At 42.2% G+C, this 23,592-nt stretch overlaps 1 protein-coding gene across 5 annotated transcripts in view; it reads right to left on the bottom strand.

Annotated features, from left to right (window-relative positions):
- Positions 1-22,159, bottom strand: part of qkia (QKI, KH domain containing, RNA binding a) — an 82,336-nt gene extending 60,177 nt beyond the window's left edge. For 4 of the 5 annotated variants that reach the window (XM_085144048.1, XM_085144049.1, XM_085144051.1 and 1 more), the window contains exon 1: positions 21,726-22,159. In XM_085144048.1, the coding sequence (XP_085000174.1) occupies positions 21,726-21,870 (145 nt within the window). In that variant the 5' untranslated portion in view covers positions 21,871-22,159. The remainder of the gene's footprint in view (positions 1-21,725) is intronic. The other variant, XM_085144052.1, reaches the window with a different exon arrangement.
- Positions 22,160-23,592: the final 1,433 nt, after the last annotated feature.

Here is a 23,592-nt window from a genome sequence, read left to right as displayed (position 1 = left end):
GCAGTATTCAGATAATTTAAAGGTTTGATTAACCTACAGTAATGATTCAGTGTAAATCAAATAAATAGTGAGCACATTTAAACCCCAATTCTAAACAAAATAGCCCAAACAGGCACCATATGTGGTAGTTTTTTTTGGGGGGAAACACGCAAACAGAAATTATCACATACCATAGCCTAATAATGAAATAAAATCATTATTTAATGACAAATTTGAAAAAAAGAAAAGATTCTGATATCCAATCAATCATATGTGGCCAAAATAACAAGGTGAATAATTTACATGTTTCCCAGATGACACACTGCAAAACCCTATCCTCCTCACTTCCCTCAGCTCAAGGCTGAAATTACTGTTTCAGACAGTATCTGCAGAGCTATTAGGACTTCAGTCTAAAATTAGAAAAGGGGATCATCACATTTGATGATGTGGAACTGCTTTATGGGGCTGTCTGTTGGTGGGGGGCAAGCTGGCAGCTCAATGAGCCAGAGGTGTGCCAGTTTTGTGCACTCAGTGGGGTCTACCATACAGAGTGAGGCAAGGGAGGGCAGCTCAATACCGAACCATAATGGTTTACTCTTAATAGCTGCCCGCAAGGGGCCAAAGTTCATTACTCCCTGCGTGGCGGGACTTCTCATCGGTCGAAACTTATAAGTGCAATCGCACTCACACATTTACACTTCAGGGAGGCACCCCAAGGGGAGTGAGCAAGGTGGAAAGCTGTGGAAACTGTTTACTTTCCTTCACATACTCACACAGATACAATTCCCTTACAGGAAGCACCGGAGAGCGCGGTACTTAACAGAAATCTTAAACCTCTTTCTCATTGCTAATTATTCAGCAGTTTTGGAAAATACTAATACTCTCCTCAGTTAACCTTTAAAAGTAGCCCAACATGCTAGCTCAGCTAGAAAAAAAAAAAAAAAAAAGACAACCTAATGCACACAAATGCAGACTCAGACTGTTTCTAAAATACCAGGCAAGGGCTATTTTACTGCTGCTTTTGCCATCTAAAGAGGGAACGATATGTAGCGTTAAATTGGAAGCCAAAGCAATAGTCATTTAACAGGCTGGCTTTAAGAGAGAAGCCTCATGAGCTGAAAATGGTTTCACAAATTTGAGAGGAAATACTTTGTCCCCAAAAAAGCAGCGGCACAAGGAGAAAGCGCATCTGCTTCCCTTACATAGAACCTCCATCTGTGTGGCTCCACACATACTACAAACTATGCTTAGTTATGATGGGAACTGTTAAAACTTGTGGGTTAATTAGTATTAACCCAAGCACACAGAAAAACTAGATTGTTCTTCTGCATCCTGCGGGAACTCATTTCTCCACCTGGCAGACAAAAGATTAACTGTGCTGTGCGGTGACACACAAGAACCCTTCTCTTACTTTGCTTGTTGCCCATTTAACTCAACTTTTAATGTTTCAGTCAATGTAGACGCAAACGGGCATTTCATCCGCCAACGCCCCAGGCATTATGCTTACAAATCAGGACTCACATTTGAGACAGACACACACACACACACACAAATACACACACCTCACAACAATGCGGAGGATGCTATGTAAAGTGAAGCACAGGATGCATTCTTTGAGCTCCACAAGATGTGAGAGTATGAGATAAGGAATGGGAAGAATAACAGGATGAAGAGTCAGGAAGCTTGCTGATGTGGGGTGTGTGTGTGTGTGTGTGTGTGTGTGTGTGTGTGTGTGTGTGTGTGTGTGTGTGTGTGTGTGTGTGTGTGTGTGTCTGTGTCTGTCTTGGCCCGTTTTGTGTTGACGCTCGCCTTCTGGACGGTGAAAAAAGGAGGTATCCTTTTCCTCTTTCCACAACCTGGAAGGGGCGGGAGGGAGTTCAAGAAAAGTATCATTTCCTGTCAGTGGCCAGATACAACGCTATGCCTCAAAGACGCAACCTAGTGTCTGGCAGAATAACTTTGAGCTTAAAAATACACAACCACTTAGATGGTGAGCCGCCGTTCATTTCATAATATATTTTTGCTGTGTGTGCACACAGCTGCCCCCTTTTGTCACGCAACAATTCAAGGAAAGGTCCAGCTGTCAGAAGAGGAAGTGAGGGGAAGGAAAGGCTCCGACTGTCAATGTGACTGGAGGAGATAACACGCGCTGTGCTTCCTGTCCCCACCCCTGTAACTAAGGAGACCACAGTGCACACAACCAATGGCGAGGATGGAAGGGAGGATTATTTGGATAATTTGTAATAACCCCTACGTCGTCTTTGTGAACCGATCTCTTCCTCAGATGTTTGTCCCCTGACTATACAATTTACCCATGCTTCAACTCTTTCCTACAAACCGATCAGAACCCACAGGAAGCTGACAAAAAGCTGGTTTACCTGAAGGTCGTGCAGTGGAAGTAGAGCTGGGCGATATATCGAGTTTTTAAAAAATATCGATATATTTTTATACGAGATATAAGATGTGACAATATCCTTTATATCGATATAGTCTATGTTACGTTATAACTATACTTTGTGGAGCCGCAAGTTTGCCTCTCTTTCGTCCACTTTTGTCTTTACGCAACATTACTCGGCCTCGCCCCTCCTTCACTGAACACAACTCCCCCTCCTCCCCCATCGCTTCACCTGCAGGAAGCGACAAGATGGACACAGCAAACCTCCGTTAACGAGTTACTGCGCATCGCCCCGTGCGTGGGGCTGGACGCCGTCAACGTGTTAGCTAGCTAACCACGCTAACGAGCTAACACCATGCAGCCCAGAGGCGCTGCACAGCCTAAAATCCTTTCATTTTCTCAAAAGTTGACAGCGCGCCTTATGTATAAATTCTGGTTGTGCTTGATGGCCGCGAACCGATTTTATGTGGAACATGGCGCTCAGCAATCTGTCAAAAATGTTTTAGTACGACTTTGGTAAGCTACGGAGCAGCACCGCTTGATGGATTGTCAGAGCATTACGGCTACCGAGGAGCCCCGCGGAGTGATACGTACTGTGCTTCAACGTAATATTACCCTACTGTGTATAAGGACCATAAATGGCACCTGTTAAGAGACGTGGTTACGACGAGGATTTCAAACTCAATGCTGTCAGTCACACAGTAGAAGTTGGGAACAGAGCAGCTGTGAAATCTGTCTTTGTTACTATGCTCAGCGTCTTTTAGTTTACATTTTGACTGCACAATTGTGAGCTTTTTGTTATGCACAAAAACAACATTGTTTTTTTTTTATTTATGGAGCATTATTATTTAATAAATGCTCATAATTTATTTTTGAGTAAATTTTATGTACAGCTATGCTCTATGTTAATAAAAGTGCCTGTGTGACATCTGGGACACAGCTTTGACTAAGAACACTCTTTTTGTTCTTACTTTATGGCTTTAAAAAAAAATATCGAGATATATATCTTATATCGCCGTCCAGGTAAAAAATATCGTGATATAAATTTTGGGTCATATCGCCCAGCCCTAAGTGGAAGATTGGCATATTCAAAGATCATTCCATCACGTAAACGCTGCCAAGTGACGGCACAGAGAGAGACTCAGACAGATGCACATTTTAACTGTAAACCTTGGGCAAAGCCTAACATCAACTGAGACTTCTGATTTTTGGCAAAGAACAGATGGGAGCAGAAGCCTGCAAGAAGTGCGGCACTGAGAATGTCGAACAGAAACAAAAATGTTTATTTAAAAAGGGGAATTTCACTTCTAAATCACATTGGCACATTTTCCATTTGCCTGTAGTGATTTTTATCTCAAAATACCAGAAGAATATAGACGAAAAGAAATGAGCAGAAGTCTCTATTTTAAGAAATCATAACTCAAAAATACTAAATTCGCCTAGTAAGCGGTTTCATATAGGAACTTAGTGTAGGAACAGTTTTCTTTCATTAAAATAAAAATAAAGTCTGTTTCCTAAAATCACAACCTGGTTATTCAAAAACCATTTAAACATTATTATCTGCACTTTCATGTGGAAATGATTTTATTTGTAGCAAACTGCATCCCACGGCAAAAGTGGTATGCACCGAGCTTATATTACAGAGTCGGCAATATGGATGCCATTATCGACGATGATGACCCTTCTCAATGCATGTAGGTGTGTGCTTCCCTCTGTGGGGTGAGAGGGTTGGCTGGTGAATTTCTGAGTAACCTGGTCATGATTTCAGAAACCGGATGTCTCTAAATATCCAGTGTTATAGGACCCTTATTGAAATAAGTACAGAAATAGACACATTTTCCTTATAATTTTGAATAAAAGATGGAAGACTAAGTATTTTTTATTCATATCCATCTCCATGGAACAATATGGGGGGGGGGGGGGGTGGTTAAGGGAGGAAAACAAAAAGACAGATCCATCCATAATCTCTTCAGGTGTCCACAGAGCAAACTCAAGCTCAACACTTTCTTAAAGCAAGGTAAGCAAGTCAGCTTTATCTTTTGATCTGGCTCAAAAGATGAAGCAGACATAAAATATTTACAATAAATATTCGAGGAAAATACAAAATAAAATATGATGCAATTAAATTAAAAAGCAGTGCAATAACTCCTGGCTTTATGGATCTTGTCATAACCGGTTACTGGTTTAATAGGTAAGTGCAACCATAACAAATGCAGTCTGCTCTTTCATATAAGCAATACAGAGGTTTGAGCACGTATTTTAAATGCCTTTTAATCCAAAACAGTTCCACCAAATGAGAACGTTAAGCTTTAAAAATGACAATTAACTTCCCTCACCTCCTCTCTAAAGAGTGTCAGACAGTATACAACAAGACAGGAAGACTAAGCATGTATTGTGTACCACAACTACAAGAAACCACTGAAACATTTAGTCAATCCATAAGTTAACAAATGATCTGTAAGGCTGGCGCTTGGCCCTGCTCTTTCCTGCCCTCCACATTTTTTACTAATAGGAAACTCAAATTTGTGCCAATGCACATTAGCAGTCACCCTGCTATGACAGCTATATTCACCTGCCATTATAGCAATACAAGCTTTAATGAAGCATTTCAATCTAACGCTGAAATTAAGTAAGGTGCGTGCCTATAGTCTGTGTGCAGAAAAAGCTTGAGAAGGATATGAGTTATACATACAGAAAGACAAACAGGTTACATCACAGATTATATGCATGTGTGTGTGTCTGTATGTCAGCTTCTTTTATCCCCAGGCGCTGGGCCTGCTGGGGCTTGTAGCTACCATCTTAAGTTCCAGTCCAACAGCCACTCAGTCGCTGTCCCTGGGTGTGACAACACACAGACATCCCAGCTGCTATTGTGTCTTTGTGCCGGCTCTTCATCAGCTTTGCAGTCTGATGGGCCCTTTTTTTTCCTCCAGTATTTAAATCTTACCACTTTAAACGCCTACTCGTGTTCAAAACAAATTAGGCATACAAAAACAAATGTGTTAAATATCTGTATAGATATGCATGGTCCTCTGCCAGAACAGGAATTATTCTGGACTAAGTATCCAAGGACGCATTGTGTAAGTGTTAGATAGTCATAACTCGGACTGTTCTTTATAGAGTAGCTGTATGTACTAAACAGGCCTGGCACAATGCAGACACACTTAAAAACTCTCCTGCTATGGGATGTACTTCCAGATTACTTATCTTGAAGGACACACAACAACAAAAAATAAATTTCAAAAAAGGAAAGGGCTCCCCCTCACCTACCCTCTCCTCTATCTGTAGATCATAAGGAAAAACTGCACTTTGGCTATGCATCTGTTTGGTCTGGCCGCCCCACAGATCAGCCATTTGATCTGTTTTGTCTGCCAAGTCATGTACCTTTCAGAGTATTTAAACAGAAGGATTTTAAGATTTTGAAGAGCTACAACAACTAGGTCAGAGTGTCAAAAGGGGAGGAGAGGAATATGAAGAAGAAGAAAAAAAAAGTGGGAAGCGCTGTCGCTGACTCAACTGTCATTAACCAAGCTTCCACAATGTTTAAGCCTTTAAACATTGATCTGCCTCAAAGTGCTTGGGTGTGGGGTGGGCTTAACAAATCTGCAAGTGCAATGTACATGTGCACAATTACAGCCAGCGGGCGCAGGCATGTTGTTTCCTACCAAACGACGATTGAGCTTGGCAGTGAGTGAGTGGAAAGCTGAGTGCACGCTTGGGTCCTGGGCGCAGACAGTTAGAGCTGGGCTGATGCAAACCGACAGACAACGTTACAGGCCTTTAATGTCACCACTGGTCCTCACATGAAAGAGGCAATGTAGCCCCAAGGCTGGATTTTTGCCACACAGCCTCCCTCTGTACTCGCAGAGGGAGGCTGGAGAAGTGAAAACAAATGGAAGCAGAGAGTGGGAGAAGAAAATTTTAAAAAAAATCTGGAGAAACAGGAGATGAGAGGGGAGAACAAAAGGCAGAGGGGAAAAAAACAATGATGGGAAGCTGTAGAGTCAGCCTGATAAAATAAATAGGTGAAAAGACAAAACTAGGAAAAATGAGTCACTCCCTGGGGAGAACAGATACCAATTTTTCCCCAACAATGAAAACGTTGCTTTTGCCGAGCACCACGTTATCAAAATGGAAGGCAACGTAACACAAATAGATGAGACGGATGCATGTACATGTTTAAGGCAGAAAGGAAGAAATAGGAGGGGGAAATAAGGAAAAAAAACTATGTGTATGTGCATTTTAGAGATGCAGACAGAGCAAGATTTCACATGGTGATGAGGGAGGAGGAGACGGAACCAAGGTCTGGTTCATTCAGAGTGTCAGACGCTCAATAAAAATAAGGTTGCAGGAAGAACTCCCATCACAAACAGCCTAAAGTAGTGTCAGACAAATACTCTCCAGGAAAGCAGAGGAGAGGAGAGCAGGGAGCTGAAGAGGGGGGATTAAAGGGGACAGAGAGAGAGACAAGTCCATCTCCTAGCAGACTATTCTTCACCTTAAGGTGTCAACAGCAGCTGGCACCTTGGCACCCTGCTCATGCCCACACCTGTCTCTCCTGCTGGGTCTACACACCTTCCATCCCCAGCTGCAATAAATCTTTTCTTCCCTTGGAAGGAAGGCAACTAAAAAGAAATAGTATATATATATATATATTAGGGGTGCAACGATACACAAAATTCACGGTTCGGTTCGGTTCGATACTTTGGTGTCACGGTTCGATATTTTTTCGATACAAAAAAAATGTTCATGCCTTTTTATTAATTTGTCATTTATTAAATTTTCACGGCACATTCTGCACCACCTCTCTGTGCGTTCATCATTTGTTTGAAGCCAGCTCACCTCCTGCAACCACTTTTCCGAGAATACGCGCTTCTTTTGTGGTTCGGACTCCTGACATTTCTTTGGAGGTGGAGGAACACCAAAGTAATTGCTTAAAGGAGCTTCTTCGACATCTTTATGAGTTCTAAACAAATGTCTGTCCTCCTCCTGAAAATCTTATGTATGCAAACACGCGTTGCAACTTCTTATCTTGTGCGCGTTTTTTATTTTGACAGCGAATGCGCACCTGCGGACCACTTATGTGTAGACCTGGTTATTTAGCTCGTCATATTGCAGCCACAGAAATTCTTTTGTCCATGAAACCATAAAGCTGCACTTTCTTTTTGCCTTATAGTCTGATTTGTCATAACGTTTTCGTTTTGTGGTAAGCTTTTCTTTGGCTGTCACATCTTCACGCTGACCTGTCTTATTTGGCTCAGCAGACCTAAAATATATATCCTGCTGCTTTTACACACGCACTCACATAACACTCAGCGATTCTCTGCGATCAACCTCTCACATGTTTAAGCTTGCTGTGGGAGATTTCACTTGTCATGCTTGCATAGTAAGCTAACGATTGATAAGACGATGTCAGAGGAATTGGTGCGCAAATTATCATCACTCACCAATCAGTGCTGTCGCTCTCTATACACAGTTCGCGCGATTGCAAAGTGAAAGCAAAAAACAAGCGCAAATTCAAACGCGATTTCAATATGTCACATATTGACAGTGGCTCACCGATGCCAATGACATAATTACCCAGCTACATTTCCGAAAGAATGCAAAAGCATTGACATATATTTTTCCCTCCTACGATAGGCCGACGAGCAGAGCAGGGCAGCCCGACTGGAAAAATCGCTAGCGATTTTGCTAGCCCTGTATCTGATTGAGGAATCACTCATCTTTGGAAAAGAGAGTTTATTACAGAGAAATGTCTCTTTCCAAAATAAAAGCTATACTATACGCTTCTTCTGGGCTATATTCTCAGCAGCATATTAAACATATCAGGTCCCCATAAGGAGAATCATGTGCTAACGGCTGTCTAAATGACTCGGTAAAGTTTGTATGCGTGCTTGTTGTTTTTGTCTGCTTCCACTTGTCTTTGCACCAGGATGCTGTCGGAGTAAATGTGCAGTCATATTCATTGTGTTCCCACTAGTGCTGTCAGCGTTAATCTGAAATGAGGTTAACGCCACAACACGGCAAATCTCCGTTAACGAGCTACCGCGGATTGCCCCGTGTGTGTGGGGCTGGACGGCCAACACGTTAACGAGCTAACTGCGCTAACACACTAGTTCCCACTCATGTAATTGAGCATTGCTAGCACATCTGACATACTGTTTTACTTTAGTCCATGACTCGCTTACCTTCAGGGTCATACGTCACATGAAGACCAAAATAGTTCCAAACGCCAGATCTGAATGAGGGTGGGGGAGGTTCAATTTGCCATGTTGCAACGAGCTTAGCTTCTGTCTAGCTAGCTTGCCCTGCGCTCAGTGAATCTGTGTTCGACTACTCCGCCTAGGCTGCACTGTCGAGCGCAGATCCACTGAGCGCTCAACACAGACAGCACCGTCAGAAGGAAAGTTGATAAAATAAATTAAAAATGTTGTATTGTTCGATACATATGCGTACCGAACCGAAAGCACTGTATCGAACGGTTCAATATCGATACGAGTATCGTTGCACCCCTAATATATATATATAAAATTTACCAACACAATGCTGGCAATCACAAACAAAACACAACAAAACAAATATCTTAAATCACCATTTTCAATGTCAGCAAGCTTATGCTGGCACCTTCTGTAATAAAATCTATACACACCAGCCGGAGAGAAGCAGCTGTATTCATACCCAGGATGTACTGATACAAAGGGGCGGGCAGTACTTCAGCATACTGTCAAACAGTGTTGTTTATTTTTATTTAAACAACACGTTTTTCTCGTCCAGCAACCACAAGTGCCACAAATACAGGAATAAAGGACTTAAAAGCCTTTTTCAACCACTACTTTGACAGAGAAAGTGCTTATGGATTTGAAGCTCCTTCAATAAACCACATTAATCATTAAACAATGACCAAATTATATTTTTTGGTTTTATTGTGGCAGTTTTACTGTATGTCACAGTTTATTATTTATTGATACTATTTAATTAATAGGCTCATTCTTCTGACAGGCATGTATGGAATATAAAACATTAATTAAACAGAGATAAAAAAAAATAAAAGCATGTGGCCAAACTAATAAATCTGCTCTTCTAATCTCTAAGATTCGAACACAAAATAAATACTAGAGTCGGGCCATAACAGAGTACCTGTTATGGTTTCTGTTAGATGTAATGGCACTTTTTGTTAGCCACTGTTTTTAAACAAAGTCAACATCTGGCTCGTTAGCATTAATGTGTCCACAGCCGAGAGCAGCTTTCAAACAAACTCTGTTTGGACTTATTCTTCCAAACTTTGCAGCACAAATGATTGTATCGCCAGGAAAAGGCACCTGTTAGCCTCTAGCTGGGTTTCTCCTGGCAAAATGAGCCTTTGGGGGATACGCTCATAAGCACGATCGGTCCGCTTATAGTTAAGGGAACAAGCGTGTGTTAACTTACTTAGCAGAAGCCTGTATTGTTTCCTGTTATTTCTGGCCATTTGACAAAATAAAAATTAAAAAAATTAAAAAGCATTTTAATCTTATCCAAATTAAACTACACTTAAATCAAAACAGCTGTCTACTTATTCTTTATTAAATAAATAATAAAAAAATAAAAATCACAGTTCCGGTGATTTTCCTTTGGTGGAAGGGTGGGTACCAAGTTCGTTTTTCAATGCAGGAAGCGCATTTGTTAACCTAGAGTAACAATTATGCTGACCTAACCTGGAGCTGTCTGTACCCAGCCTGCAGTGAACTTTAAGCATGGAGGGAGCCTGTCCAGGAATGAGACATGACGAGTCTCATTTTGAGACTGAAAACCTTACAAAGAGCTGACCCAGCTCCTTCCTGTTATATTTTTCATCTTCCATCTGTCTTTATCGCTTCTGAATGTAGCAACAGAGTCTCAGACTGCCACTTGGCTAGCTAGCATTATGTAGGTGGTGAAATTTAGCAAATGTGCAGTTTTTGGTGGTACAAATAGCTTGTGTTACAAATTACAGAACTCATAGTTCAGTAGAATTGGTTACATAATATCAATTGCCTTATACATACAAATTGACATTAATAGACTATAAACTCTTTGATCTGCCACGGTGGTCTTTTTTTCTGCTCACCTATATAATGTATGATATTGTGTCAGGAATACCACCAGCAGTATGCAGCAGCTTTATAAAGTGGTACATCCAGGTCAGATTATTAACCAAGTGGTAAATACAGAGTGTAAAAATTAACTGCAATCCTCTGGGCTTTTTGACAGATAGCACTTGTATGCATGCTGCTATGTGAACCGGTAGGAATGACCCAGTGTGTGAGTCTGGCCCATTAAAGCACAAAAAGCCATTGTGCATCATTTGCTGAGAGGAGGAATGGGGAGACAGAGGGGTGGCGTGTGGAGCTGAGGGAGGGGTCGGTGACCTTCTTCATAACCAACCAGATGACCTCATTCACAGCACATAGGAATCCTCTGTCTCCCCCCACTGTTCTTTATCACACTCACCATCCTCCCATTGCTCTCGGAAGCCTAACTCGCCTTTTTTGCTTTCAGCGAACACAATAAATCAACAGAGTGGGGACAAGCTCATGCCCTAACCCTTTCATATAGACGACACATTCTTTCCTGCCAGTTATCCATGTTTTTTATGCCAGTCTTTCCCATGTTGCACAAAGTGTGACAGGGACCCTTTGTTTCGCCAATTAAAGCCTAATCATATGAAAACACCTATTGTTTCTGCTGTGTAATCTCCTCCCAACCCATGCACTGATAAGGATAGGCAGACTTAAGCCTCGCTACAAACAGACAAGCAGCAACAAACACTAAACAAACACAACAGGCTCAAAACTGGTTCACTTTCTGTCACAGAACTTAGTTCATGAGCTGCTCCTGTCACCGTGGGCTGCATGTGCTGCACATGGGCATAAATTATGCTAAGCAAACCATGTTTTGTATTACAGCAGAAGACTGCAGGGCAGACAGCCACTGTAAAATACAACTGTGCAACACATGTAATTGGAGTTGGGCCAGACAGTTACTATGTGTGACTGTGTCACTGAGTCAGAGTAAACCCTGTTCAATCAACTGAACCACTGCTGTACAGGTTGAAGGAACAATGACATAAAAATCTACAGAGGACAAAAAAAAAAAAGACTGCTGTTTGTAAAAGAAATGTGTGCACCTCTATCCAAGACAACATAACTCCATCACTACAAACACGAATGAGAACAACAACAACAAGGACAGTACAGGGTTTGCTACCTGCAATTAGTGTGACCAGGTGTCCCACGTAATGTATGGCTGCACAGCATTTTTATTCCTCGTCTCCCCAACCCACATATTGAGACAACATACCACACTTGGATTGGTTCAAGCTAACAAAATTCAACACGCGAGTCTCACAAGAAACATGGCTGCCAAAGACATGAGCCGTTTATGGATGAATAAATAGAAAAACTCAGAGATAATTAGCAGAAAGAACAGAAGCTGAAGTAACACTTTTAAACCACTGTAACACTGTGATGACGTTAAAACTGTAAGACTATCACTCAGGGGCATTAAAGCAATTTTTATCTTTTATTTATCCTCATAGGAAGTTGTAAAATGTGCATTTAAATACAATAAACAACATCTGTTTATGCGCCTGATCCCAAATCTCTAACCTGTCTAAAAATTAAGACCATCTCATGCCACATAAAAATCTTTTCCCCACCACATGTTACAGGTCTGCTACTGGTAACGTGCTGTTTTATTACATAAGAGGGACAAATGTTGCCTGGCATTAGTAATAGAAACACTTTGAACTTGAATGCCTGCGAAATAAATGATGCTCCTTTACCAGCATTTTAGCTTGTAAACTAAGAGAGTTCATATGCCTATGTCATCTACGCCAGCGGTCCCCCAACCCCCGGGCCTCGGCCCGGTACCGTGAGTCGTTTGGTACCGGGCCGCGAGAGTTGAGGCTCAGGTGTGAAATGTATGGTTTTCAGGGTTTTTATAGGTTTTTAGCATTATTTTGTTATCGTTTTTATTGTTAACTCGGTTTTCCTGGGTCTTTTCAATCGTGCTCCTGGGTCGTATGTTATGAATAAATCTTCTTTTTTCGGTACCGGTACTAGTTTTATTTTGTTGTATTTATCCGCGACACCTTAAAGGCCGGTCTGTGAAAATATTGTCGGGCATAAACCAGTCTGTGGCGCAAAAAAGGTTGGGGACCGCTGATCTACGCCTAAAATAAATACATAAAAAAAAACCTTCCTGCATGATTTGATAGAGGACATCCTTCTTCACTCTGCTGACATGTTTCTATTTTACAGTTCACACACCGCATGTGTGACAAAACCAGTTTCACAGTCTTTAAAACTATCTTTATAACTGGTAAAAGGTAAATATGTCAAAGGCCTCTCCTGTTTAAAAACGAAAGTAATTTAGTACTCATATAACATAATATCGAAGTTTTTACCCAGTATATAAGCATTTAAGAGAAGTGTGCATGCATGTGAAATCCTTAACATTAAGGAGATTTCTATAAGATGAACTCAACTTTTTTGTGGGGGTTTGGGACTTCAAACAACATCCTGAAAATATTTATTATATTTACAATTGTTTGGAACAATGCTGACATTATTTCTGGCACCGGTTTGTTTTTTTTTCTCAGAACTGTCAATTCTGTTCAAAGCAGGACCAGAGAAATCTAAAGGGACAAAAACATCTAAAGAACAATGCAGCAAGCGTCTTTACAAGAGATCGACTGCATTCAAGATGAAAAGCCGACTGCCCTGGGTAAAAATACAAACAAAACACGACTCGCAAAATTCTGCATCATTGTGTAATTAGAGCTCCCAAACCAGAAAAAGTCTGTGAAGGACACATCAAACGACATCTCAATCTCCGCCTTATCAAACTGGACGCCAGAAAGCTTGTTTAGAAATGTCTTTAAGACTATGACACGTTTGAAATTAAAAAATAAGAAACAGGTGAAAAATACAAAAACCATAATAACTCATAATAACAATATATAAAAACTGCAGCTTTAAGGCAGCAGTGCAGATGCCAGATTAAAAGTTGGCATTGAAGCAAATGGCGCAGTGTACAGGCTAAAGGCATCATTTTGCAAAATTATGCAATTTACAGTGAAATTTTTACAGCACGTTGCACAATGACACAACTAACAAGCAACAGTACTGTGAATAGTAGAGTATGGCTTTTGAAATGCAAGGACGGAAAACGTGTTGAAAGCACGGTGGCAAAATGCTCAGTAGTGATCTCACTGCCTCCTCCCACTTCACTTTCTTTGGCCCCTACAGGAGGTTATGGCAGCACCGCCTGCTCTTGCCAAGCTTCACAGAAACAACAAGGGCTGCTGGGGAACAGTTAAATTATTCATCTCAGATTCATCAGCCTGCAACTAGTTAGAAACTCCTGCAAAGGCTGAAAACCACAGGCAGACTGATTTAACGCTGGGTGTTATGAATAGGACAGGGCCAGAGACGCTTTGGGAAAACAGGGGTTATATGAGAGTATAGAAATGTTACAAAGCTAAAAAGTGTGTGTGTGTGTGGGGGGGGGGGGGGGGGGGGTAAGAAAGAACGTTTCTGCACTTTGATACTTTCATAGGAGTTGAATCAAGTTTCCTGTTGCTGGCTGTTAGGGGAAAAAAATTTCACAGAGTCAAAGACAGAATAATTTATCGAACATTTCCAGGCATTTAAAGCAAAGGAGTAATTCCTTACGAGTCACGGTGGCATTCGCATTAAGCCGAGCTAAAACACTCTATGAGAGCAAGTGTGGGGAAAACAAACACCAGGCTGGAGGTTAAGTGTTCTGACTGTGCTCCGGTGAAATTTCTGAGCTGGCTGCCAACGTTCGCTTTGCCATTCCTCCTCTGAAAGGAGAAAGAAAATGAATGCAGATCGGTGGGCGAGTGAGACGGGAACAGAGTGAGCATTCAGCTCTTCTTTTTTTTTTTCCCTCATCTCCTTTTATGATAAAAATAGGGGACGAAAACAGGAAATGGTGCTGGTCAATTATAACCAGTGTATGTGTTGGGACAGTTCAGACTTTAAAAACAGAGTGGAAAGGGGAAAAAGAGAGAAAATGAGGTGGACTTCTGTGAGTGAGGCCAGTGGGAGAGCTGTTTGAGGCATGCAAAGAATGTAGCAGGGTGGGGCCCATACTTCTGTAACTGAGAAATATATCGCAAGTTGTGTATTTATATAAATGTGCAACGGAGGAACCAGATAAGAGGTGATTCATTATGTAATCTAAAATAAGTCAAAAAAATAAAATAAACTGAGAGACAGACTGACCTCTGTGGGTCTGGAAACAAAAACAAAACAAAAACAGAGCTTGTCACCACAGCAAGAAAACAGCTCCCCCTCCCTCCCCGTGCCTGTCTGAGGGAAAACAAACCACTGACTCCCCCTCTTTATAGCGCTTTCCTGTCTGAAGCAGGCATGACTTCCTGGATATGTTATTCCATCAGACACAAAAATTTAAGACAGATTGTAAAAGCTGACAAAACTTGGGTCAAATGCAATGGTGGAGCTCTAGTTTTAGAGACGGGAACAAGTAACCCAATTTACTGAACAAGTCTGTGTCAGAAAGCTGTTGTAAGATTACGACATCCCTCAGTTCATCTTTCCTCTTTAATCCTGCTTGTCATTATCTAATGAAACACAGAAACAAGTATGACTCCCACTTTAACAAGAACCACGATTTTCCAGGAAGATTTCCTGTCCATCTGGTTACCTTACTCTCTTATTGCTCATTCTGATGCAATGGCTCTGCTTTTAGGGAAAAATAAAAAGAGATAAAACTGCCTGCAGCCATGTGTGGCCTAACAGCCAGCGGCATCATAAGGAAAGACACTTAGTCTTGGCGACACAAGCCTGATAGTCAGCCAGGCAGTTGGGGCAGGGCACGAAGACAGGAGGCCAGGCAGAGAAATCGCTGATAAGGAGTCCCCAGCACTCACGGGATTGAGGCCTGAGATAAGACCCTGGAACTGTCAGTGGATGACTTTATCATACAGCATCCACAGGGTGGGAGTGGTTTTGTCGGGGCGAGAGCAGCACCAGGGGAGCAAGATGGCTCCAGGGCCAGAGTTAGAACAGGGCCAGAAGCTGCGGTGGGGATAGGCAGAGGTACAACAGAAGAAAGAGTGTCAAGCAAACACTGTGACTCTGTTTCCTTCTACAAACCCTCCACATCACCCTGTCAGACTTGTGCCACCACCTAATTTATTACCAGGGAGGAGAGACCGTGTAAAGGAACCACATTAGGGCCAGAGTAAGGCCCACTAGTGTGTCTACCTGATGTGCATGTGCAATCGTATATATGCAACTGTTTGTGGTACATCGGGTATGATTCTCTACTGGATTATATACAGAGTTTCTCCTGTCTCAAAATCGGACTTTAGGGGGAAGGGGTGGATGAAAACACATGTACAGCAAGCACAATTGGGCCAAATGTAGTTAAGGGAATGAGTCTGTGTTACTTTATTAAACAAAGATCTGTTTGTTTCCCTGATATTTCTGGTAAAAATGCTGTTTAAAGAGTTTTTTTCCTTGGTAGAAAGTGTTTTTTAAAAAAATAAACCAATATTCATATGCTGAAAAAACCCACATATAACAGCAAGAGCACGTTTTCAAAGTCACGGGATGTATGCTGGAAGTGAACCAAGTTTAGTGCTGATCTAAGCACATGAGAACTGGAGGAACACTGGTTCAATGAAACGCTGTAGTGGTACACTTCTAGCATTTCTAGATTATCTGTAGATATGAGAAGTTAAAACAAAGAAGTTAAAAGGTTAAACATTGCTGCCCTCATTAGCTGGTATCTGAAATAGAGCTTGCTTGAGATTATTTCGTGTTTTGTTAACATACGACACAAGGGAACTAGTGGAACTATCATGTTACGACACTGCCTGTTGCTAGCCGTAGCTGCGGCCCCAATGGAAGCTGGCGCTTCTTTCTCGCCCTCTCTCTCTGACAGAAACCATTGTGGTCCTGTTATTGTACCTGTAGAAAAATGACCAGATGTATGACAACTGCAGTAAACTAGTATATAACTACGCAAAAGGAGCAATACAGCTACTGTACAGGTGTCTGGGTGCAAGCTTGGAAGAAAGAAAAACTGCAGCTGCTAACGCTTGCCGCTCTTATCTAATATTGTGTGCATGCAATGCGATGCATGGATCAAAGAGCCACACAATTCAGCAACATTTAAAACACAATTTTATTCTATAAGAATATAATTAAAAGTTTTAGAGAACTGTTAAATACTTTTAGACTAGCTGAGCGTCTGGAGCTGGGACAACCTGGAACATCCCTGCTATAAACAGTCAAGGCCGAGAAAGGCAACGTAATGATCAGTTTACCGTTGTTCTTTATTGTTAGATAACATATGCAGAAAAAAAACCCTTCAGAGTAATTTACCTGCCGACAGCTATATAAGAAGCACTGTGTGAGTCATATGCAGAATAACCAATAATCATAATATACTTATTCAGCAATCAAAGTAGTTATTGGATTCCGCTCTAGGGGATTTAACAGGTTTCTGCTTGCAACAACAGCCTTGGCCTAACACCCCCCAACTTTATCTGTGTTCCCTTACAGCTCTGAGCACTATCTCACTTTGTGAGCTGTGCCCAATCTTGTTAGCTGCTAAATTGATTGCATGTCAGAGGTTACTGCAGGTCCGGCCCTGTGCCGAGGAACGCCAAGGGTCAAGCTACAGTGGGAGGGCAGTGCAGCAATGGCAGACACAGGAATACAGGGGGAGGAGAGGGGGGACTGCTATACACGAAAGACTGACAGAAATGTGGGACGTCAGGTAGAGAACAGAATTCAGACTTCCAGCAGTCACCCATTTATCACAATCTGTTCACTAAAACAGCTGTTCCCTGTAGACCAATTCGCCACAAACGCACCACAGTGGACAGCAGACTGTTTGTCCTCCAGAATGCTGACAGCTCTCACAGGAATGTCCTGTTAAAACGTGACACACAGAAATAAACAAGCAGACACTAAAACTGTATGCAAAGGGAAATGATGTAGCTAGGAACAAGTGGCACATTGCACCACATGACTTCACCGCACAATTGCACATTTAATCTATTATAGCAACAATCCACAAAAATAGGCACATTGCTAAGGCTGGGTATTGTGGCCCAAAATGTTGATTTTCCATTTTGGAGGCTAATGGATGCTTTACTACGTCAATGTATTAGTTTACTTGCCACTCAAGACAAATCGTGACTCAAAAACAGCTTATTAAATAAAACTGAAGGCCTGCACAAAACAAACAAAGAAAACAGCACCACTAGCAACTGCTAATGTTTACATATTGCAATTATAAAGAAAAACACTAAGAGCAGCTGGGCAACAATAACAAAATAGCGAGAGGGAGTACAATGTTATTCCTACCAAGCTAATGCTTGTGTAATTTCTCTTTGCTGGTGCCCGGTCTTGTTACACAAAATGAAAGTAAGACCACTAATGTTAGCCATTTTTAAACTGTGGTTTTGGAATTGAAACAGACGCTAACATGTGAATCGCATTGCTCCCATTTTACAACATGCCTTTGTCTAAAGCACTGAGCAGCTCTGCTGTGCAGCTGCTGTTAGTTTTCAAAAACTTTACATGTCTTTGCAAAACTGACCAATTTTTATATTTGCGGAGTAATCTGACTACATTTCTTCATCTTCATTTCATCACAACAGGAGCTCAGAATAAATATATTGCTGAGAAATCTGATTATTTTGCCCACCCACAGACACTCATCAAACTTCATGGCAACAACTAAAAAAAATCTTGCCTTCAACATTTCCCGTACTTCACTACTAGGACTGCATTTCTAGATGTTATACAGTCTGTCTCCTTCTACCAAGAGAAAATATAGCAATTTGAAGCAGCTTGTTGGCAGGCAGATCGTAAAGAGAAATAAAAAACTCCACAGCAGGTGTCACCTCAGGGAGATGAACAACTGCAACGGAAGGGGATTTCAAAAAGGGGGGCACGTCAATCGGCCAGAGTGACCTTGAGGGACAACATGCATGCTGGGAAAGTAACGGGGTCAACCGTGCACGCAGGCTTGCTAAAACAGGGCGGGAGCGGTGGTCGCACAGGAGGGTGGTGTCGGCTTTCTTGCGCACATGGAAACAGCTGTGTAGACATGCACAAAATGCTGGGCGGGAGGGTGGGGTGGGTTGAGGGAGACGAGCAGCTGTCGGAAGGGTGCACTGAGAGATGGGAGGAATTGGGAGAGTTTAAAATATTCAACTGCAACTGGTTATATTTTTGCTCTCATTAGCAGCACTTAAATCTGACAAAGGAAGGCGTTTAAGCCGTTCAGTCACATTTAAGCCCACAAAACAGACTCAGAAAGCAAAGCCCATCCTTTGGGAATTTGTTTTAAACAATACACAAAAACGTCCAACACTAATGTAAAGCTTTATCAACAAATTAGCACAGTCATTAACTTTTTGTTGTTTGGCACAGTATACTTGCCTTCATGGGACACCTTCAATGTGCAAGAATTGGCTGAGATATTGAAGGCACGTAGCATACTCCGTGGGGAAAACAATGTAACTTGTTAGGTCAAATACAAGTCAGACCTCAGTCTATCTAGTCTGACTAGAAAGGAAAGAGAGATGCTATCTTTACTACTCAAATATCAACTACCAACCGCCATTAAAAACTTTTTTTTTTTTAAATCACAACTCTACACTACTTTTCTGAACTTCGGGAGGAGCAGACATCCACCATCACATGAAACGCAACATAAACAAGCCTGATTCTACTAGATGTGGTGGGGCCTGCTCACAACATATACAAGGGGACGAGGGGACCGAGAGGAGGTCTGCTCCAAATACCACATCAGAGTTTTGGCCCCCTCCACATGGAGATGAAACCAAACAACAGAAGAAACCAGACAGTCAGTTAGACAGGCGTTCACTACCTTCATCTGATACACACATGCAACTTTTAGCAGCAGGGTAAAGTTTGGGCTGGTGCCGTGGAAACCCTCAAAAACATCAGATGTGCCGTTTTAGAGGAGCGAGACTGGGAAGTTACAAGTGATTTCTTAAACACCAGAGGACTGGATGTTTTTGCAAGTTCTTTAACAACGGGCGCTGCAACGAAGCATCAGACCAGAGCACCGAGTCGCTTGCAGAAAGCAAATGCAATTTTTATCCAACTCCTCCTTGACTTAAGAGTCCGTTTAATGAACACAACTGGGAACCTTTATCAGCTCAGCCTTTTTAGTATTCCTGAGATGCAAACATATACATTTTAGTTGGTCCCATGTATAAAAAGTCAATACGACGGAAATGCATTATTTGCATGGAGTTCTTTCTTTTTGAGGAGGGCAAACTCAAAAGTTTACCAAAAGCAGCAGTGTTGACCTGTTAACAGTGTGGATGAGAGAAAAAAAAATAGGAGAACACATCTGCTTCCTAACTCTCCCTCAAATGAAAACACCAACACACCCAGCAGTCCCACATGACTACAATAAAAGTGCAAGATATTTCATCAGTTTTGGGAAGTATTTATGGGGTGTGGAGACGATCAAATTAGAGGCCGAAATCATTAAAAACAAAAAATACGTGTGCATTGCAGAGCTGCAGATTTTGTAAGAACATCATACATTAGAGACTTTAGCAAGCCTCAAACTAAATAAAAAAGACGAAGAGGAAGAAGTGCAATTTTCTACTAATAAAAAAGCACTATAAAAATGTCCTATAGGCAAATGGGAAGACTTCACTATTTACTGCACCAAAGCAGCACCCAGGCTTAAACTCAATGTGCATCCGTTTAGCGTTATGCAAGCTTTAGTTTCATAGTGGTAATAAGTAAACAGCTCCGCATTTGCCTCTAGTGTCTTGTTTATCGCCCATCAAGACGGCCAGAAAATCTTTGCAGACCGGTTTAGCAACTACATACTACAGAGCCTACTCATCCAGACATGTTACCGAAACTCATAGGCATGCGCTACTTTCAGGTCCTCTTTCCTCTTAAGAAATAGCTCGTTCATGCTGTAACTTACGCGGTAGTCTTATTTTTAAATTCATCGTGATGTCCGATCTAAAGCTACACACAAAATGCATGGGGACAGTCTGCCAGGGGGCTGTGGCGCTCTCTAGTGTCCCCAGCTCAGTTACATAAACCACAGGTCCAACCTTCCGCTTAGACCAGCTTATGATAATGATACTATCAACATAAACGGCAAACAATCCTGGGTTATCAAAGCCGCAGGGGGTGCCAAAATCAGTGACAGGGCGCAGGAAACAAATACCGGCTGCCAAATCCAGCCTGGACGGCGCCGCTGACAAAAAAGGGCGACGCAGTTTTGGTAGGGCAAGCTTGACTGGTTAAAAAAAAAAAAAGAGGGGAAAAAAGAAAACACGACGGCAGCTGCAGCAGGGGGAGGAAATACAGACAAGCCCCCTTCTAGGTTTTAAGGCGAATGTTGTAGTAGCCAAAAGAAGAGGGAGAAAGACAGCGGTGCCGCGTTTAATAAAAAAGTTAGACGGCTGAAATAATCTTCCGAGTACCCCCCTCCTCCTCCCTCCCAGCAGCAACTCAGTGGCCATTGTTTGGGCAACAAGCAGAGACATTCCGCCGTGCTGTTAGACTCGGCCGCTGGGCAACAACTAACACGACCCTGGGAGCAAGGCAAAAAGAGAGGAACACGAGTAAACCCAAACACCCCCCAACGCATGTTTATAGCAGTGTTAAGCACAGCAATTGCAGTCTGTTTATTACATACGTGGCCAAGTTAACGCCACTGCCTGGTTCTTGAAGAGTTCAACAGACACCCAGACAGGCTAGCTGAAAATGTTGCTAACCCGAGCGGCTAAACTGCTGTGTGGAACATGTGGAACCAGGGCCCCGGAGATTGTTCTTTTTTTTTTTTTTAACTGAGAACAACATTTATATAACCTGAAGTGTGCTTTTATTTTTATATCTTTATTTTTTTTAACTTGCCTGTTAACACGTCTGACAACATGACAGTAATATGCGGTTTTTATTTCTTAGGTAAGTAAGAGAAAGTTTTCATCTCGTCGTCACAAAGTCAAGAGAGCAGCAGAAAACTCCGGTGGACTCGGAGCTCAGGGAGAAACAAACTCGCTCCGGTAGGATACTAGTGCGTTTCTTGGGTTGTATTGTGGGACAATTTTCACTGGAAGTTGGTACTACTACGCCTGCCACCGCCTGGAATATCGGGGTGCCCTCTGCTAGTGTATCCCCGGGTTTCGCTAACGATTTGCGGCAGGGATGCCCAGCGAAGCCGTGCCGACACCGGACTGCACCGTGGTCATGCTTTAACCCACTCCCCCACCTCTCCAACGAGGAGGGTGTCTCTCCAGAAGGCCACTTACCTTCATCCAGAAGCCTCTCTAGGTGTGTGAAGATGCCGCAGAGATTTGGCAAACTGGTCATGAGCTTCTTCTCGTTCAATAATTGCATTAAATAGTCGGGACTCGGCCTCGGTCGCTCCTTCACTTCGACCTCTCCGACCATCATCTTTGCGGCGAGAGCGGAGAACAAACCACCGCGAAGCACAGAATCCTCTTTTAAGGAAAAGAGAAAAAAACGAAAAAAGAAAAAAAAACTTGCGGCTCCTCGCTTCCCTCCTCCTGATAATCAGAAGACTCTGTGAGACCCCCCTAAAATCAGGTTTGGTTTGTTCTTGTTGTTTGAGTGGAGAGGGGGGACAAAAAAAGAAACCGTTATCTCCCTTCCACAGACTCGTGCGCTGTACTCTCCTCTACGCCGTGTGCGCTCGGGGACGTTCGATTCCACCACTGTAGGCGCGAGAGCCTGTTCCACCGGAAAGGGTCCGCCCTCCTTAACGCTCATTGGACATCTTGCTTTACAGAGTAACCAATCATTCCTCAGATCCGAGCTACAGGGGCGGAGTCGAGTCGTTAGCGGAATGACCGACGGGTATTGTAGCCAATGAGACGCAGTGCGCAGGAATGCACATAATGCCTCTAATATGTTGTCAACAGAATAGAACACATTTACCTCCTCCTTCCCCCAAACTAACAGCAACATTTTCCAGATTTAATCTTAGTCTCTCAGTCTTTGTTCCTTAATAGCCTGACACTGCCATAAGTGAGTTCATAACTGTCATACCACACCATTCATGTGTGTCAAAGGTTCATGCAGTGGAATGGCTTCATTTTAAGCCCAACGAACAAACATCAGACACAGCAATAATTTCACCTAAGATATTGTTTACAATCAAATTTTTTGTGTATGCATGGATATGTAGTATCCTGATGGAAATAAGAATACAGGTGCCTATACAGCCTATAGTGGCTGAGGCTTGGAGGGAAGCTATCAGAAGCCTGGATACCATTATAATTCCTACAAAGGGATATCAATAACATATTTTTTCATCCTCCAAATAAGATATGTCATTATTAGGAGACCCATACAACCTCCAGTAAAGAAATGCTTTCATAATTAAATTTTTACCCCCTAGCAACATAAGTTGTAAGCATAGAACAACAGAATGACTGTCTCCAGAGTCTTTAGATGTGGAGCACTTTAAGCCATTAAGTCGCTCAGCTGTTCTCATCGCTGTGATTGCATTAACTTTTTCATTGGAGAAAGAACAAAGAAATCCTTTATATTGCACAAGAACATACATGTTGTGTCAAAACTTCAGCCCCGCTTGTCATTCAGACTGTATGAGGCCTGGTGTGATTCCAGGTCTCGGTAATGACGTGTATGGGTCTCCTAATCTATGGAGTAGTCAGCTGATTTGAAAAGTCATACGTAGGTTGAGTGCTTCATGCACAGGGTTTGTGTGCAGCAGAGGCAGTACACTTGCCAAAACCAACCTACGAATCGGGATGATTGTGGATTTCATGTGTGGGCTCCACTCTGGGATGCTAAAATATGAAATAAAGATCAAACTTGCAGTCCATATCCTACAACATGCCTATTGTTACTCAAGACTTGTACATCTTGTTATCCGTCTGGGACTGATTAATCAATGCTCTGGTAATCAATAGAGACTTTTCATTGTCCTGTCCTTGGGAGAACCTTTCAACATGTCCTTTGAAGATTAAAATACTTGATCGATGAAATGCACGCATGCAACCAGCTACCTCAACTTAGATCTGACTTTGTGTGAAAATAAACCACAACTGGTGCAATTTTAACAGCTGTTGGTTAAGAGGCACCCAACTATGTCTGAGCCATGACCTTGGCAGCCATTCGATTTGTTCGCTT

This window comes from Neolamprologus multifasciatus, chromosome 19 (assembly GCF_963576455.1).
Source record: "Neolamprologus multifasciatus chromosome 19, fNeoMul1.2, whole genome shotgun sequence".
NCBI lineage: Eukaryota > Metazoa > Chordata > Actinopteri > Cichliformes > Cichlidae > Neolamprologus > Neolamprologus multifasciatus.
This window is presented reverse-complemented; position numbering and strand designations above follow the sequence as displayed.